We start from the raw sequence: 14,033 nt of genomic DNA on the forward strand, positions 1-14,033 counted from the left end.
AAAGGACTATATGATGTGGTATCTACAAGAGTGGGAGAATGGAACTGATAGTCCAAGTCCCTTCCTCCCTCATTACCCTAAACCTAATGTAATTTGTGTGTACCTTTTGAGCTGAAAGAGAACAGTTGCTGTTTACGATGATCAGGATGATTGGGGAGCAAAGGAATGTGGTTTTGTTGTTTTGGCTCAGAGCTGCCACATGAAGAGGGTAAACAGCAGAGGCTGGGGCTGGGTCTCAGCTCCTGCCAGCGCTTGCAGGCAGGTTGAGTCAGGAGGAGCCATCTTATGTTTTTAGCAAAGCAGGCAGAGGTGGCCCGCAGAGGCGTGCCATAGGAGCCTCCAGGAACCCAGCTAGCGTGGGACCTGCATGTCTGGCTCAGTGCTGGCGAGAGGCCCTGAGGCTGAGTGATGCAGACCAGAGCCCTAATTTATGGGGGTGAGGTGTCCAGTAAAAGGGCAGAGAAAAAGGACATGTAGCTTTGTGGAAAGCCAACCACATGCCACTGCTACTGGTGGTGCCTCACTGCCACCTGAGGTGCAAGCTAAGTTTGGGAAGACCTCCTCTATCTTGTAATGGATCCCTCTGTGTTGCAAACTGTCCTGTACCCTGTGGAACAACATTCCTCTGCTCCTTTCAGAAAGTGTTGCAAAGATATAACATACAGTATACATACAGTGTAGTATATACCATATACCTGTACAACTGTATACATTTTACCTATGATGAAACCCAAAAGCGTTGTATAAGAGATTAGTCTTTTTGTTAATGCCATTGTTATAAATTCTGCTAGTTTAAGCTAGTGGGTAGAGCTGTAAATAACAATTGTTGGCGTATCAGAACAAAAGAAAACCCCAGGTTTTAAGTACTATTTAGTGATACAGAAGCTGGGTCCAACACACGCCGTCCAGAAAGCTGGGATAAACCTGCAGAGCTAATCTAGCACAGTTCAAGGACAGCCTTATGCTGGATCCCCATAAGCTGTGCCAGAACCATTATTTTAGCCATAAAGCCAAGATTTTACCACTCGGTGCTACGGAAGAGTCACAGCACAGCAGTTTTTACAGGAGCATTTACAAACAGCCAATTCCTGGTTGCCATCAGTAAAACCACTAGAAAATACTGTGTTTGCAGGACCATCACAACTCGGTGACCCCGGTAAAGCACGCCGATGCGCTCATAAGGTGATTTATCACGCACACGGCTGCACAGGACAAGATGGCAGTGAGGAGAAGCTGCTGGCACCACACGGCTGCACAGGGCCTGCAAGCCTTGCTGTGTCTGCACGTACCCCAGGACCTGGAAGCAAGGACATAGGCCGATTCTGAAGACTAATCTTCAGAGTATTATTAGAGACACGAAGGTCCGGGCTGCGACTACAGGCATAACTAAGAGCCGCGAAGCCGAGGGCAGAGGCCCTCCCGCCGCCATTTTGAGAAGGGACAACCCCTTCCCTCACGGGGGCTCCCGCCCCGCGCGCCGGGGGAGGGGGCGGGGCTCAGGCGCAGGCGCAGTGCGCCGCCGGGTGGCCACGTGACGCGGGTCAGCTGAGCGTTGGCGGAAGTGGCCGGCGGGGGCCTGGGGTGCCGGTGACCGTGGGCGGCCATGGCCTCCATTCTGGACGAGTACGAAGATTCCCTGTACCGCTCCGCCTCCGTGCAGCAGAGCCGCGCCAGCGTGGGCATCCCGCACTCCGGTAGGTGCGCGGTGGCGCCCACGCACCCCTCTGCCCGGGCCGGCCCCCGGGGGCAGCGCGGCGCTGTGGTTACAGCCAGGCCCTGGGTATGGCGTGGTGTGGCGTGGCGTGGCGTGTCCGTCCCTCCCAGCCTGGTGTCCGCCCGGCCGGAGGCCTGTGCCCACCGTTAGCCCCTCGGCGGGGCCTCCCGCTGCGGGTTTTCCTGCTGAGAGGGGGAGGCGAGGTGGCAGCTGCTTAGCTGGGGGCGGGGTGGGGAGCAGGGCATGTCAGGCTGTGGAGAATGCTTCCACGAAAAAGTGTAGCGCTGTGTTCGTGGCATAACGTTCAGCTGCGCTTTGGTTTTCCATTATTTGCTGTGTGAAATGTTTTGGTGTGGGGGGACGCTCGGTTCCTGGTGAAGCTCAAGGGTGATGCAGGTCATCGTAGGAAAAGTGAGGTGCCGGTTGTCTGTGGGAGGGCTTTGTAAGGCCATAGCCCCTGTGCCGTGAAGCGGTGTGTGGTGGAAACACGTGTGCATGAAGGGGCATGCCTTTGTAGTCACAAATTATAACCACACCTTGGCACCATTCAGTTCAGAGCTGTGGTAGTTGTCTGAGATCATCTCATCAGCTTGCTTCCTTGTTGGTTTTTTGTTTCCTCCTCTCTGAGGAACCCAGCTGTTACAGTATTCTGGCTGTGTGCTCAGCTGTACCTGCATGGGGTAGTTGCCTAACCCAGGGGCAGTTTACCAAAGACTTCATTTTTTAGAGTGGTTCCCTTAGGCTGACTACATGATGGCAAGGTTACTGCTGAAGAAGATTACCAAGAAAGCAATCTGTATCACAGTTAAACTTTTCTGTTAAGGTCTGTGAAGCTTTGGTATACTGTACTCTTCAGGGAGGTGTACAATCAATGCAAAGTAACGGTGTGATGACCAGTCAGTTGTTTCTTTCATTGGAAAGAAAGCAAACAAATGGCAGATATATTCCATGATAAATTCAAGGTTTATTAGGTTCAATAACTGTTCCCTATTAGATGCCACTTCACAACATTGTATTGAGTGTGGCAGGGAAATGTAGGTTCTGAGAGGATCCTGTTCTTCCTAGTATTGTCAGGGTAATACCAGCTGCTATGCAGAGCTGGCATTTTTGAGTTGCGAGTTTGGAAATGCATGGACACATTCTTTCAAGTTTTTTCCTCAGATAGTGTTGCCCACCATTAACCTTTGGGGAAACCAGGTTTTGTGGTTTATATATGTGGTAAGAATTGATGAATTCTGTCATACTATGTATATTATTGAGTATAAATACACAGACAGTGTGTATATACAGCCAGTATAAACACAGACAGAATTACTCTGAGTCTTGGTACTGAAGTAGGTATGTTCCCTGTTTTTGTTTTAACATGCACAGTTATTTTGTTGTGTAATGTTAGATGAAGCAGAAGTGTCCTGAATAGGTGTTGTGCAAAACAGTGTTGGGACAAGCTGTGTTACTGAAAATAAATTTTCAAGGACTCAGCTTTTCTTCTTGACTGCTGCAACACTGTCTCCAGTCATGGCTGTCTTACAGTTGAGAACTCTGTCTGTTTGCTGACAATTGATGTTGGCAAAAGAAGTTTGGGAAACTGCTTAATTGCAAAGGCACAGCCTAATCAGGATTTTAATTATTCTTATATCAGACCACACTGGTAATTTTGAACAAAACTTGGGCTGGTAGTTGTGGGAAATCTGAAGTTTAAGCAAATTGATTTTGGAAAAAAGATGCAAGTAAATAGTTAACTTCCGAAAACAGTCCTTAAGGTTAGGTTGGAAATTTTGGAAGATGTTAAAAGTTACTCCTCTGTTTCAGTTAGTTGTTCCCTATGCTTGTTAAACTGCAGGTACGGTTTCTCAAAGTTGTAGATAACCAAGCAGTGACTCTGTTGCCAATCTAAAGTACTGCTGCATTGTAAACTTAAAGTACTGCAGTTCCAGCTTGAAAAGACCTACTTTGACCCACTAGACTTGACTGATGTTGGTGAGCTTAGATCTTTGAACAGATTAAAAGCTCTAAGGAAAAATGCAGATTTGCCCAGAAATCCGGGTGGGAAATGCTGCAGTAGAATCTCGCCTGAAGGGAAGACAGACATTGGGGTCAGGTGGAAGAGGGGACTGTTTGAAAGGAATGCTCGTTATAAAATAGACATCTCCTTTGTATAGAGAACTGTAAGTTAAAGAAATTCATCCTTCTGTTAAGGACACTAGTTAAAATCCTCATGTTAGTGATGATGATCCTACAGTTGTTATAATTGTAATGGATACAGTCCTATAGAGTCTAGAATGCTGGAAGCCTGTCCACTGGCTTGAACTATGACTGAATTAAAACAAAACAAAACAAAAAAACCCCACCCCCCACCCCCCCCCCCCGCATATAGTTGTGCTAGTTGTTCCCTCTCCTTACTGTGTTGGGGTTTCCTTGCTGTCTCAGCCAGTCTTGTTTTGCCTGGTAGCAATCTGAAAAAAATTCAAGATTGCCTGAATGAATGTAACTTGGTGGTCCATTGGTATGTGGGTTTTTCCCATCAGAGTAATCCTTCCTTTTTATATAGATATAAAAATATGTATTTATATTTATTGGTTAGCTGTGATATCACATGAATCTGCAGCTTGGGAGCTTTGTCTGCATGTTTTGAACCACAATTCATAACAGCAAATTTAAACTGTGGCATTGCAGCTCCCTAATCTGAAATGTAGAACATCTGTTTTGCTTAACTGAAAATAAAGGAACGCGCATTTGCATAAGTGGGTAATGTTTAAGATGTGGATCAATGTGTAAGAAAAAAACATAATGTGCTGAGCAAAAGGCTGCCTACTCAGATTGTGGTTGCTTTGTCTATTCCTGCCTGTGCATCTTTCGTCTAAAACAAGAATCTTTTAAAGATCCTGCAGCTGGTCTAGTGGTGAGGCAGAGGCAAGGAGAAGGCATTGATGAAATAGGCAATTAAAGGATTCATAGTGTTAGCAGGCTGCTTTTCACTACTACGCTGGCTTTTTCAACAGCAACAGGGCTGAAATTAGAGTTTTTCAGGATAATTGGAGGGAGGTTATAGGTATTGAGTGTGCTTCGAAGTGGTGCTGTTAGTCCCAGTCTAAAGAGCGTAGGCTTATGCTCTTTAGGGTGGAAGTAGTCTGTTTCCTCTGAGATACAATCCCAGGTTTCTTTTTTCTTTAAGTTTACATTTTCCTAGTTAGCTACTTTGGCCATGAATGGCCTTAATTTGCTATAGCTCTTTGTGGTTTTAATCTTCCTGTCCAGGCTAACTGCTGCATGGATCTACTTGTTTTAGAAATCCTTCACTCACACATGGAGCGAAGCAAATGGGTTAACCTAGCAATGTATCAATCTGTCTTGCTTTCTAGCTTGAGGTAGTGTGGTTAGACTGAGGTCCTCTGCTGTTTTATTTGTCAGAGGGTTATGTAAGGCTTTGTGCATATGGGAAATTCAGTCACTGGGAAAATTTGTCTCATGGGATTGATATGGATGAAACCTTGTGATAAGATCTGTTTGTGGATGCACATACGTTCCAGGATTTTGCTAATGAGTATCATCACTTGGTTTTGGTTTTATATGAATGCGTTCTTATTTTGAAGTTCACTGGCATATCTGAGCTCTTTTGTAGTTTTTTGCTTCCTCACAGGAAGACCATAGAGTGCTGTCCTCATTTAGAAATAGAATGGCATGGTCTCTGCAAGTCTGATGTTTTTGGGTGCAGAGGTCTACTCATCTTCAGTGAAAGCTAAATCTGTCATGCTGCTGCTCTGTGCTGCCACGTGGTGTTACAGGTTCACCTGTCTTTAAAAGTTTTAGTTTGTTGACTGCTTGCCCATGGCTGGGCTTTTGCCTTTGTCGTAGCCAAAGGAATGAGTTTGAACTGCATCTTGTGCTTTGCACATCTGCACTGAAGATCATAAGAGGTTTTTTTAAGCAATAGATTTCTAGGTTTTATTTATTTATTAACATATTTCTCCAGAACTATGTCACTTCCCTCAGGTTAGATCTTACTTCTCCATTCTCTGCCTTTCTCACCTAGATCTCCTTTGTAAATAATTCCTCAACATGCCTTCCTATGGATGCCACGTTTCCCAAGCTGGTTGGGACTAAACGACTAGCTGAGTACTTAATTAGTTGCATGAGCTAACTTGCTCTGGTTGTACACACTCCCCTTTTTCAGTTCATTGATTTGTCAGGTTTGCTTGGTTGGGCTTAAAATGCAACATGTGTCCCGTAAGGTGGCCATGTCTTGTCAAACTTCAACCCTTAACTCTAACCTCAACCTAACTGGGCAGTTCTTAGAATTCAGGCATGGTTTTTGAAAGGATCTGAGGATTAGGTTAGTCTGGCTCCATCTTGGGATTTGCCATGAAGCAGTAAACCAGTCTGAAGGAGTTTTTGCTCAGGAGGCAATTTATGCCAAGATTGGAGCATTGATTCAGCAATCACCAGGTCTTTGTTACTGTTTTGACTCTAATAAGTAGTTCGCATGCCTTCCAGCAACAACTGGAAAGTTGCAATTAGGATAGTGTTATGGTTGGTAAAACAGGGTTACGGTAAAAGCATCATTGTGACCTCCAGCTGTGTTCCCTGCAGCAAATAATTCAACAGACATCTCTCAATGATGAAGTCTGCTGCGTGGATACAAAAAAGCCCAACATGACTTTAAAAATAGCTTTAGCTTGTGAATGATGGGTGTCAAGTGTGGTAGCTCATTCAATTCCAACATGGAGTAAGAGAGAAATACATTTCAGTTAATGCCACAGTGGTCTCTTGGGTAGCTTGTATGGGAGTGTCAAACCAGAGCCCTCTTTGTGTCTTATGTAATACCAGCCATTCTTTCCTGCCTTGAAGAAATAAACTGTCAAACAAGGAAAACAAATTACTTTGTGATTCTACTCTCATTTTCAGCTTTTTATGGAGTTTATGTGACAGTTTTGTGGCTTCCCCTAGAATTCTATGTGCTCTCAAATTAATGCTTGTGACAAGTTTGCAGTTCTGTGACAAGACAGTAAAGCATATTACTACTTTTCTTTCCTGTTATATATACAGCTACGTGAGTGCTGCTCTCAGTGTTCATGCTCCATGGAGCACACTCCCTTTTCAGTAAAACTCAGAGCAGGCGATGATCCTTCTAGTCTTTTAGGTTAGATTTTGATATACTGTGGGGCTGTTGTGGGTGTTTGTCTTGTTTTGTTTTTAAGTGTTCATGTTCTTTCTCCAGGATATGTGAATGCACGACTGGAGAAGGAAACACCAATATTTAACAAGCAAAGGATTGATTTTGCTCCTCCAGAGAAAATTAACAGCTTAGTGGTCTCCTCTAACCAGCTCTGTATGAGCCTTGGCAAAGACACCCTTCTCAGGTAATGCTGCCAGAGACCTGAAGTTATTGCTTGTTTTCCCCTGCCTTTTTTTTTTTTTTTTTCCTTAAGTTGTGAGAGAACTTACAGTTACAAACTGAATAAGAAGCCATGAACCCAATATGGAAAACAGTAGGCAATTATGCCTGTGTGAACTTTTGCTGGAAGCATGCTTTCTTGGTTTCTCTTTGCAGGATTGATCTTGGGAAGCCAGATGAACCTAATCAGGTAGAGCTGGGACGCAAAGATGAAGCCAAAGTCTACAAGATGTTTTTGGACCACACAGGTGAGGCAATGGGCTATGTATATTTACAGACAGTGGTTGGCAGCAGATGCAATTGAATGTGCATAACAAGCACTGGTGAAGGAGTTCTCTTTCTGTTCTGTAAATAAGGAGAACAGGTGGTTCTTCTGTGGGCAGGACTCCATTGCCCAGGGGCCCTGCCTACTGATTTGCCCCTGTGCTATTAGAAAAACACTGATTTGTTGTGTGTATATTGTTGCTTTTGAACTCTCTGAAATGAACGCATGCAATTAGGCTGTTCTGAGCAAGGCTGCTAAAACCGATAAAAGGAAATCTTTGCTGTCACACTGTGCTGTATGTGTTTGTATAAGAATTTTTAAAAAGGACTGTAAAACATCTGCAGCTCACTGTAGCCTTGACTGATTTTAACAAACAAAACAAAAATTTGGAAAGAGGTGCTCCTATCTGTCACCAACTGCCAGGGATAGGAGAGAACTTTGGGAACTGTTTATCCTTAGAACACTTACTGAAACAGAAGAATACCTTCTCGCTGAAGCATCTGGGACTAGTAATTTAAGTTTGCAACATAAGGACTGCCATTCCGATCCAGCATGGAAATCCCCCACGTTCCTATGAATGCCTGGGAAAGTCTTGGATTAAGTATGTTGATATTGGAGCTTATCAAATATGAGGATTAGAAGCCTCAGGAATTTGGCTTGCTTAGGCATGGTCTTAATTTGTTCTCTTCTTCCCATACCCCTCTCCTCTTGGCAGGCTCTCATCTCCTGATTGCTCTGAACACCGGTGAATGCCTTTACCTGAACAGAAGTGTTCAGAAAGTGCGAGCACTCTCCCGCTGGAAAGGCCACTTGATTGAAAGTGTGGGCTGGAACAAATTTCTTGGTTCAGAGACCAACACTGGGCCTATCTTGGTGGGGACAGCCCAGGGGCAGATCTATGAGGCTGAAATCTCTGTCAGCGAGGGAAGCCTTTTCAGCACTAACCCTGACCAGTACTTCCGACAGGTCTACACTCTGGAGGAGGAATCGGGACCTGCCCCAGTCTGCTGCTTGGAGATTGAACGTGGAATAGAAGGGAAGTTTTTTATTATAGCCACTACTCGGAAGAGACTCTTCCAGTTTGTTGGCAAAGTGCCTGAAGGGACAGAGCAGCAAGGCTTCAGCTCCATATTTGCTATGCATGCTGACCATTTGCCCAGCTTCCGGGAGTTTCCAGCCAACTTTGGTTTCAGTGAGATAGCTTTTTACACCCCAAAACTGCGCTCCAACCCACGCTCCTTTGCCTGGATGATGGGAAATGGTGTTTTATATGGTACGTTGGATTATAGCCGTCCTGATTCAATTTTGAGTGATGAACGGGTCTGGGTTTATCCTTCTGATATTGACATAACTGTGAACAAGCCAATATCCATTGTACTTACCCAGTTCCACTTCCTGTTGCTGCTGCCTGATCGGGTGAAGGCTGTATGCACTCTGAATGGGCAGGTTGTTTTTCAGGATCTGTTCCTGGAGAAGTTTGGCTTACTGACACGCATGATCAAAGATCCCACAGTCCAGCAGATATGGATCCACACTGAGAAAGTAGTGTTCCGCTACCATGTCCAGCGGGAATCTAGAGATGTGTGGAAGATGTATATGAATATGAACAAATTTGATTTAGCCAAAGAGTATTGTAAAGACCGTCCAGAGTGCCTGGATATTGTGCTGGCGAAAGAGGCAGAGCACTGCTTCCAAAACAAGAGGTATCTAGACAGTGCCAAATGTTATGCGCTGACCCAGAACTACTTTGAGGAAATTGCCCTTAAGTTCATTGAAGCCAAGCAAGAAGAGGCCCTGATGGAGTTTCTGATTAAGAAGCTAAGTAACCTAAAGCCTTCCGAGAAGACACAGACCACTCTGCTGACCACATGGTTAACGGAGCTGTACCTGAACTGGCTAGGTATATTGGAAGGAGATCCCTCACAGCGAAATCTCTATTTGGATATCCGCGAGAAGTTTCGCACTTTCCTGAGCAGTCCTAAAAACAAAGACTGTCTATTTAATAACCGGGCATCTATTTATGAGCTGTTGGCAAGCCATGGGGACACAGAGCACATGGTCTACTTTGCAGTTATCATGCAGGACTACGAGCGTGTAGTAGCTCACCACTGCCAGCATGATGAGTATGATGAAGCTCTAAATGTGCTGTCCAGGCACAGAGATGAGAAGCTGTTCTACAAGTTCTCTCCAGTCCTCATCCAGCATATTCCCAAGAAGGTAGTTGATGCTTGGATTTCTATGGGTTCTAGACTGGATGCCAGGAACCTCATTCCAGCCCTTGTTAACTATAGCCAGAGTGCCAGCACCCAGCAGATCAATGAAGCCATTAGATATATGGAGTTCTGTGTCTATCAGTTGGAGGAAACCCAGCAAGCCATTCACAACTACCTGTTGTCTCTTTACGCTTTGTGTCGGCCAGACTCACTGCTATCATACCTGGAGCAAGCAGGAACCAACCCAAACAGGATCCACTATGACCTGAAGTATGCATTGCGCCTATGTGCAGAGCATGGGCACCACCATGCATGTGTCCATATTTACAAAGTGATGGAATTATATGAGGAGGCTGTGGATCTTGCCTTACAGGTATGTGTGTGTCTGTGCATGCATGCTGTGATATATAGGAATGTAGCTTGTTCAGGTTATCTTGAACAACCGAGCATTGAGAGGAACTGGATAGACTCATGAGTATAGGAGTTGTGCAGCTAAGTCTAGGAAGAAAAACCTGTCTCTCTTAACATACTTCTGTGCTTTCACAATCGTTCTAAGTAGACAGCTGTCTGTGACAAGCCGTAACTGAGGGTAGGCGCATGTGAAGTACAAGGGGGAGTACTGTCTGTCTTAAGCTCAGTCTCTAACATAAAATACCTTTAACATATCTACATTTATGCAAGACTTGTACAGCTATAGTTCAGGATTCTAATTACTTCCTATTCCTAGCTGTGATAATTATCACAGAAGAATGCCTTTGTCAGCTTAGTCTGACCTTCAGGGAGATGTTGGATTTTTTTCTGTTGGCATTGCTATGTCTTTGCTGAAATGTGTGGCCAGCAGAGATAGTGTAACATGGATTTGCCCTTATTGTAGTGCTGGGCTTTGTTGTTCTCTGCTGGGTAGCAAGCAAATCTTCAGGGAGGAATACTGGTGGAGAGGAGAGATGTTTGACGTGTAAACAGGGAGCAGGCCAGTAGTGCAGCCCTAGGTAATGATAGCAATAAAAGTTTTCTATTAATCTAATGGACAGCAGGCTTTGAAGTTGAATGGTGGATAAACAGAGGGAGAAGCTTAACTCAGTTTCCTTGTCTGTCCAACTTCTAGGTGGATGTTGATCTTGCCAAGTCCTGTGCAGATCTCCCTGAAGATGATGAGGAACTCCGGAAGAAGCTCTGGTTGAAGATTGCTCGCCATGTTGTTCAGGAAGAGAAGGATGTCAAGAAAGCAATGGCCTGCCTCTCCAGCTGTGCCCTACTGAAGATTGAAGACGTCCTGCCATTCTTTCCAGACTTTGTCACTATTGACCATTTCAAGGAGGCAATCTGTAACTCCCTGGAGGACTACAACAAGCACATTGAGGAGCTGAAAAGGGAGATGGAGGAAGCCACACAGAGTGCCAAGAGAATCCGAGAGGACATTCAGGAAATGAGAAATAAGTATGGCTCTGTGGAGCCTCAGGAAAAATGTGCTGCTTGTGACTTTCCACTTCTAAACCGCCCTTTTTACCTTTTCCTGTGTGGTCACATGTTTCATTATGACTGTCTCCTCCAAGCAGTTTTCCCAAACCTTCCTGCCTATAAGCAGGCAAAACTCGAAGATCTTCAGAAGAAGCTGGCAGCTACCAGTCAGCCTTCCAAGAGCCACCATCGTCCCAAAGATGCAGATACCATTAGCTTGGGGAAAGGGCAGCAGAGCCGGGAACAGATCAAAGCTGACATTGATGATATTGTGGCAGCCGAATGTGTGTACTGTGGTGAGCTGATGATCCGGTCTATTGACAAGCCTTTTATTGATCCCCAAAAGTATGAAGAGGAGATGCAAAGCTGGCTGTAGTTTTCCAAATCTGTAACTGTCAATGCACCAGAGTGGTTTTGTTCACAACTTGTGAAGCTTCTGTGGTGGGAATATAACCTCCAGAAGCAGGAACACAGTGGCTTCTGTGGAACTCTAAGGAAAGAGTAGTGGGGTCTTGTTATCAGGATTACAGTGAACTAGTCTTGAAAAATGGGGAGATACAGCTATAGCTGTCTAAGAACTTGAACAATAGTTAGAGCTAACCTACTGGAATATATTTAGCAGATGTTTGCTGCTTGCAGTTCTTCTGAGGTTCTCAGTGTGAAGCTAATGGAGTGCCTTGTTGTCCAGAAGGAACTGGGAACAGCCTATGATTTGTCTTCCCTGTTGTGTGGTATTTGTTTTGGTGAAGACAAGCTTAAAGGGAAAAATAGTGAAGAACACTAAGCAGTGTTGTCTTCGTTCATCACTTTCAAAGCTAGAATTGCCTTCTGTTTCCTTTTTGCTGAGAGTTTATAACCACATTGATGGAAAGAACATGAAAGGACAAATGCTCTTGCATATATGTTTTGTAAACATCACGCTACACAAATACATGTTTCTACACAATGTAATATAAGAATGTGTATAATTCTCAAGCAGGAGTGTCTCATAATACACTTAAGTCATTTGCCTGCAATTCAAGGTGTATAATTCTCTTTCCCACAAGCTTTATGGACAAGCCCATACATTAGAATTTTCTGTAGGTGCTGTTTTTGGCAATACTTCCCAGGCTGTTCACCCCTTCCTCCCTCTCTCAATCCTATTTCTACTATGACTGTCTTTGTATAGTGGGTCTTGGTTTTGTCTTCACCCCAGACCAAAACTGATATATGCAGTAGGAAGGTTTCAACTGATACTCTGCAAGCAGGAATGCAGCCTGTTTGTATTGCCCTGCTGTGGTCCTCTTCAGGCTACCCTTGAGCACTAGACTAGAGATCTAGTCATAGGTTCCCTCAAGGGTAGACTACAGAAAGGTTCTGTTGGTGTGAAATTTGCTTTGCCATTTGAAGCCGGTACCTTGTGACCAGGCAGTCTTTTGCCTTCCTGACTGTATTTGATACTTACTGGAGGTGGCCGCAGGTCGATGCTCCCGTCTATTGCTCTGACTTGGAAAATTCTTCCCAGAAGGTGGCGATCACTGCACTGTGGGTGAGGGAACAAAAAGTGTTCTTTAGTGATTTAGCAAGGGTTCCGTGTTCTATTTTTGAAGAAACTAAAATTTTTATGAAGTTCTGCTGTTTGGGGCTGAATCACAAAGGTAGTAATTGGCAGAAGAACGGAATGATCTAAATGAAAAATGGTGCTTCTTGTAATTAAGACAACAGAAAATACTGTCTTCTGAAAAACCTCTTCAGTTCTTTCACATGAATGTATGAGCTTGTCTTGAATACCTCTCTCAGTCTGCTAGTCACTTACCCTCTTTGTAACATTGTAGAAATGGGTCTTCATGTCACTGAAAGGGAATATAAATTGGTTTCCTCAAGGAGCTGACCTAAGAATTTTGATAACCATTCAGAGCTCCAGAAGAACATCCATGCTTTTGTTGGGACCTTCAGCCTGGAATGAATAAATTTTATCTGTGTAAAATGACATGAGTAATAAAAAACAGAGCTGACAGTAGGAAGACCTGAGGTTTTGAAATCCTCTTTTCATTGTTGGAGCCGTGGGATAGGCAGTCTCATTACCACCTGGTAGTGTTTGTTGCTGGCTTATCAGAAACCACTGTTTCAGTGGTTCCATTAAGCAGTGGTTCAGAAACCCCACATGATGTAGTTTTCTTTGGCTCTGGATAGCCTTTTGCCTTGAATAAGTCAGTGGATCTGCCAGAAGAATTTGTGATGGAAACTAAATGTGATGTCTTTTGAAGTTCAGCATTAAACCTGTTATAACTGGCCACTCCTGAATCATCATCTTTTCATGTAAGCAGTGTGATATTTAAGGTGGTATGTGTCATTATAAAGCAACAGTAGCCCGCCACCCAAACCAGTTTCTGGTCAAAGGCAAGTGGCTGTTTTTCTGCCCTTCAGCAGAAACATGAGTAGCAGCTCATTCTCGTGCAGGGAGTAATTTCAAGTTACTTATTTTCTTTGAGATGTTCTTAATACTTGTTCCATCTCTTTACTTTTGGGTTTTTACAGGATGCTTCCTGGTATATTAGAATTATTATAGTCCTCCATTCTTTTCCTATTAGTGCTACAGAAGAGTCACATCGCTAAATGTTTCTGTTGTGCTCTGAAGATTAGCAATATTATTTGCTTATAGATCATTCCAAGGAGATCTGCTAGTCCATAATATTGGAAGAAGCTTGTGTCTCTGTGAACTGAGGCATTGCAAGTAAATAAAAACCCTCAAGTCTTTGCCTGAGATGGAGTGGTAGGGGAGGGCATCTCAAGAACCTACTGATTCCAGTCTTAGGTATTAATATGTCTCAGTTAACAAAACTAGAACTAGGTGTTTTGTTTTGTTCTGTTTTTTTAATGACTAGTATGCAACATTCTCTGAGGGCTGTAGGCTTGTGCACCAGATACATATACCACAAATCTCATGCTTCCTCACCATTGTTAACTGAAAAATCTTCTAGGTCATTTGCTGTCAAGGCTGTGGGGAGTGTA

General features: G+C 44.1%; 1 protein-coding gene across 1 annotated transcript; it reads left to right on the plus strand.

Annotated features, from left to right (window-relative positions):
- The first annotated feature begins 1,533 nt into the window (after window positions 1–1,533).
- Window positions 1,534–13,315, plus strand: VPS18 (VPS18 core subunit of CORVET and HOPS complexes). The gene is made up of 5 exons (XM_052782114.1): window positions 1,534–1,694; window positions 6,930–7,071; window positions 7,263–7,354; window positions 8,087–9,957; window positions 10,690–13,315. Exons 1-5 carry the CDS (start codon window positions 1,604–1,606, stop codon window positions 11,416–11,418), a joined length of 2,925 nt encoding a protein of 974 aa, XP_052638074.1. The 5' UTR covers window positions 1,534–1,603; the 3' UTR covers window positions 11,419–13,315.
- The last annotated feature ends 718 nt before the right edge of the window (window positions 13,316–14,033 follow it).

This window comes from Harpia harpyja, chromosome 3 (assembly GCF_026419915.1).
Source record: "Harpia harpyja isolate bHarHar1 chromosome 3, bHarHar1 primary haplotype, whole genome shotgun sequence".
NCBI classification, from domain to species: Eukaryota; Metazoa; Chordata; class Aves; order Accipitriformes; family Accipitridae; genus Harpia; species Harpia harpyja.

Coding starts and splice junctions, on each gene's coding strand:
- VPS18 (XM_052782114.1), top strand. CDS start 1,604: ATGGCCTCCATTCTGGACGAGTACGAAGATTCCCTGTACCGCTCCGCC. Junction 7,072..7,262: donor GGCAAAGACACCCTTCTCAG/GTAATGCTGCCA, acceptor TTCTCTTTGCAG/GATTGATCTTGGGAAGCCAG. Junction 7,355..8,086: donor GATGTTTTTGGACCACACAG/GTGAGGCAATGG, acceptor TCCTCTTGGCAG/GCTCTCATCTCCTGATTGCT.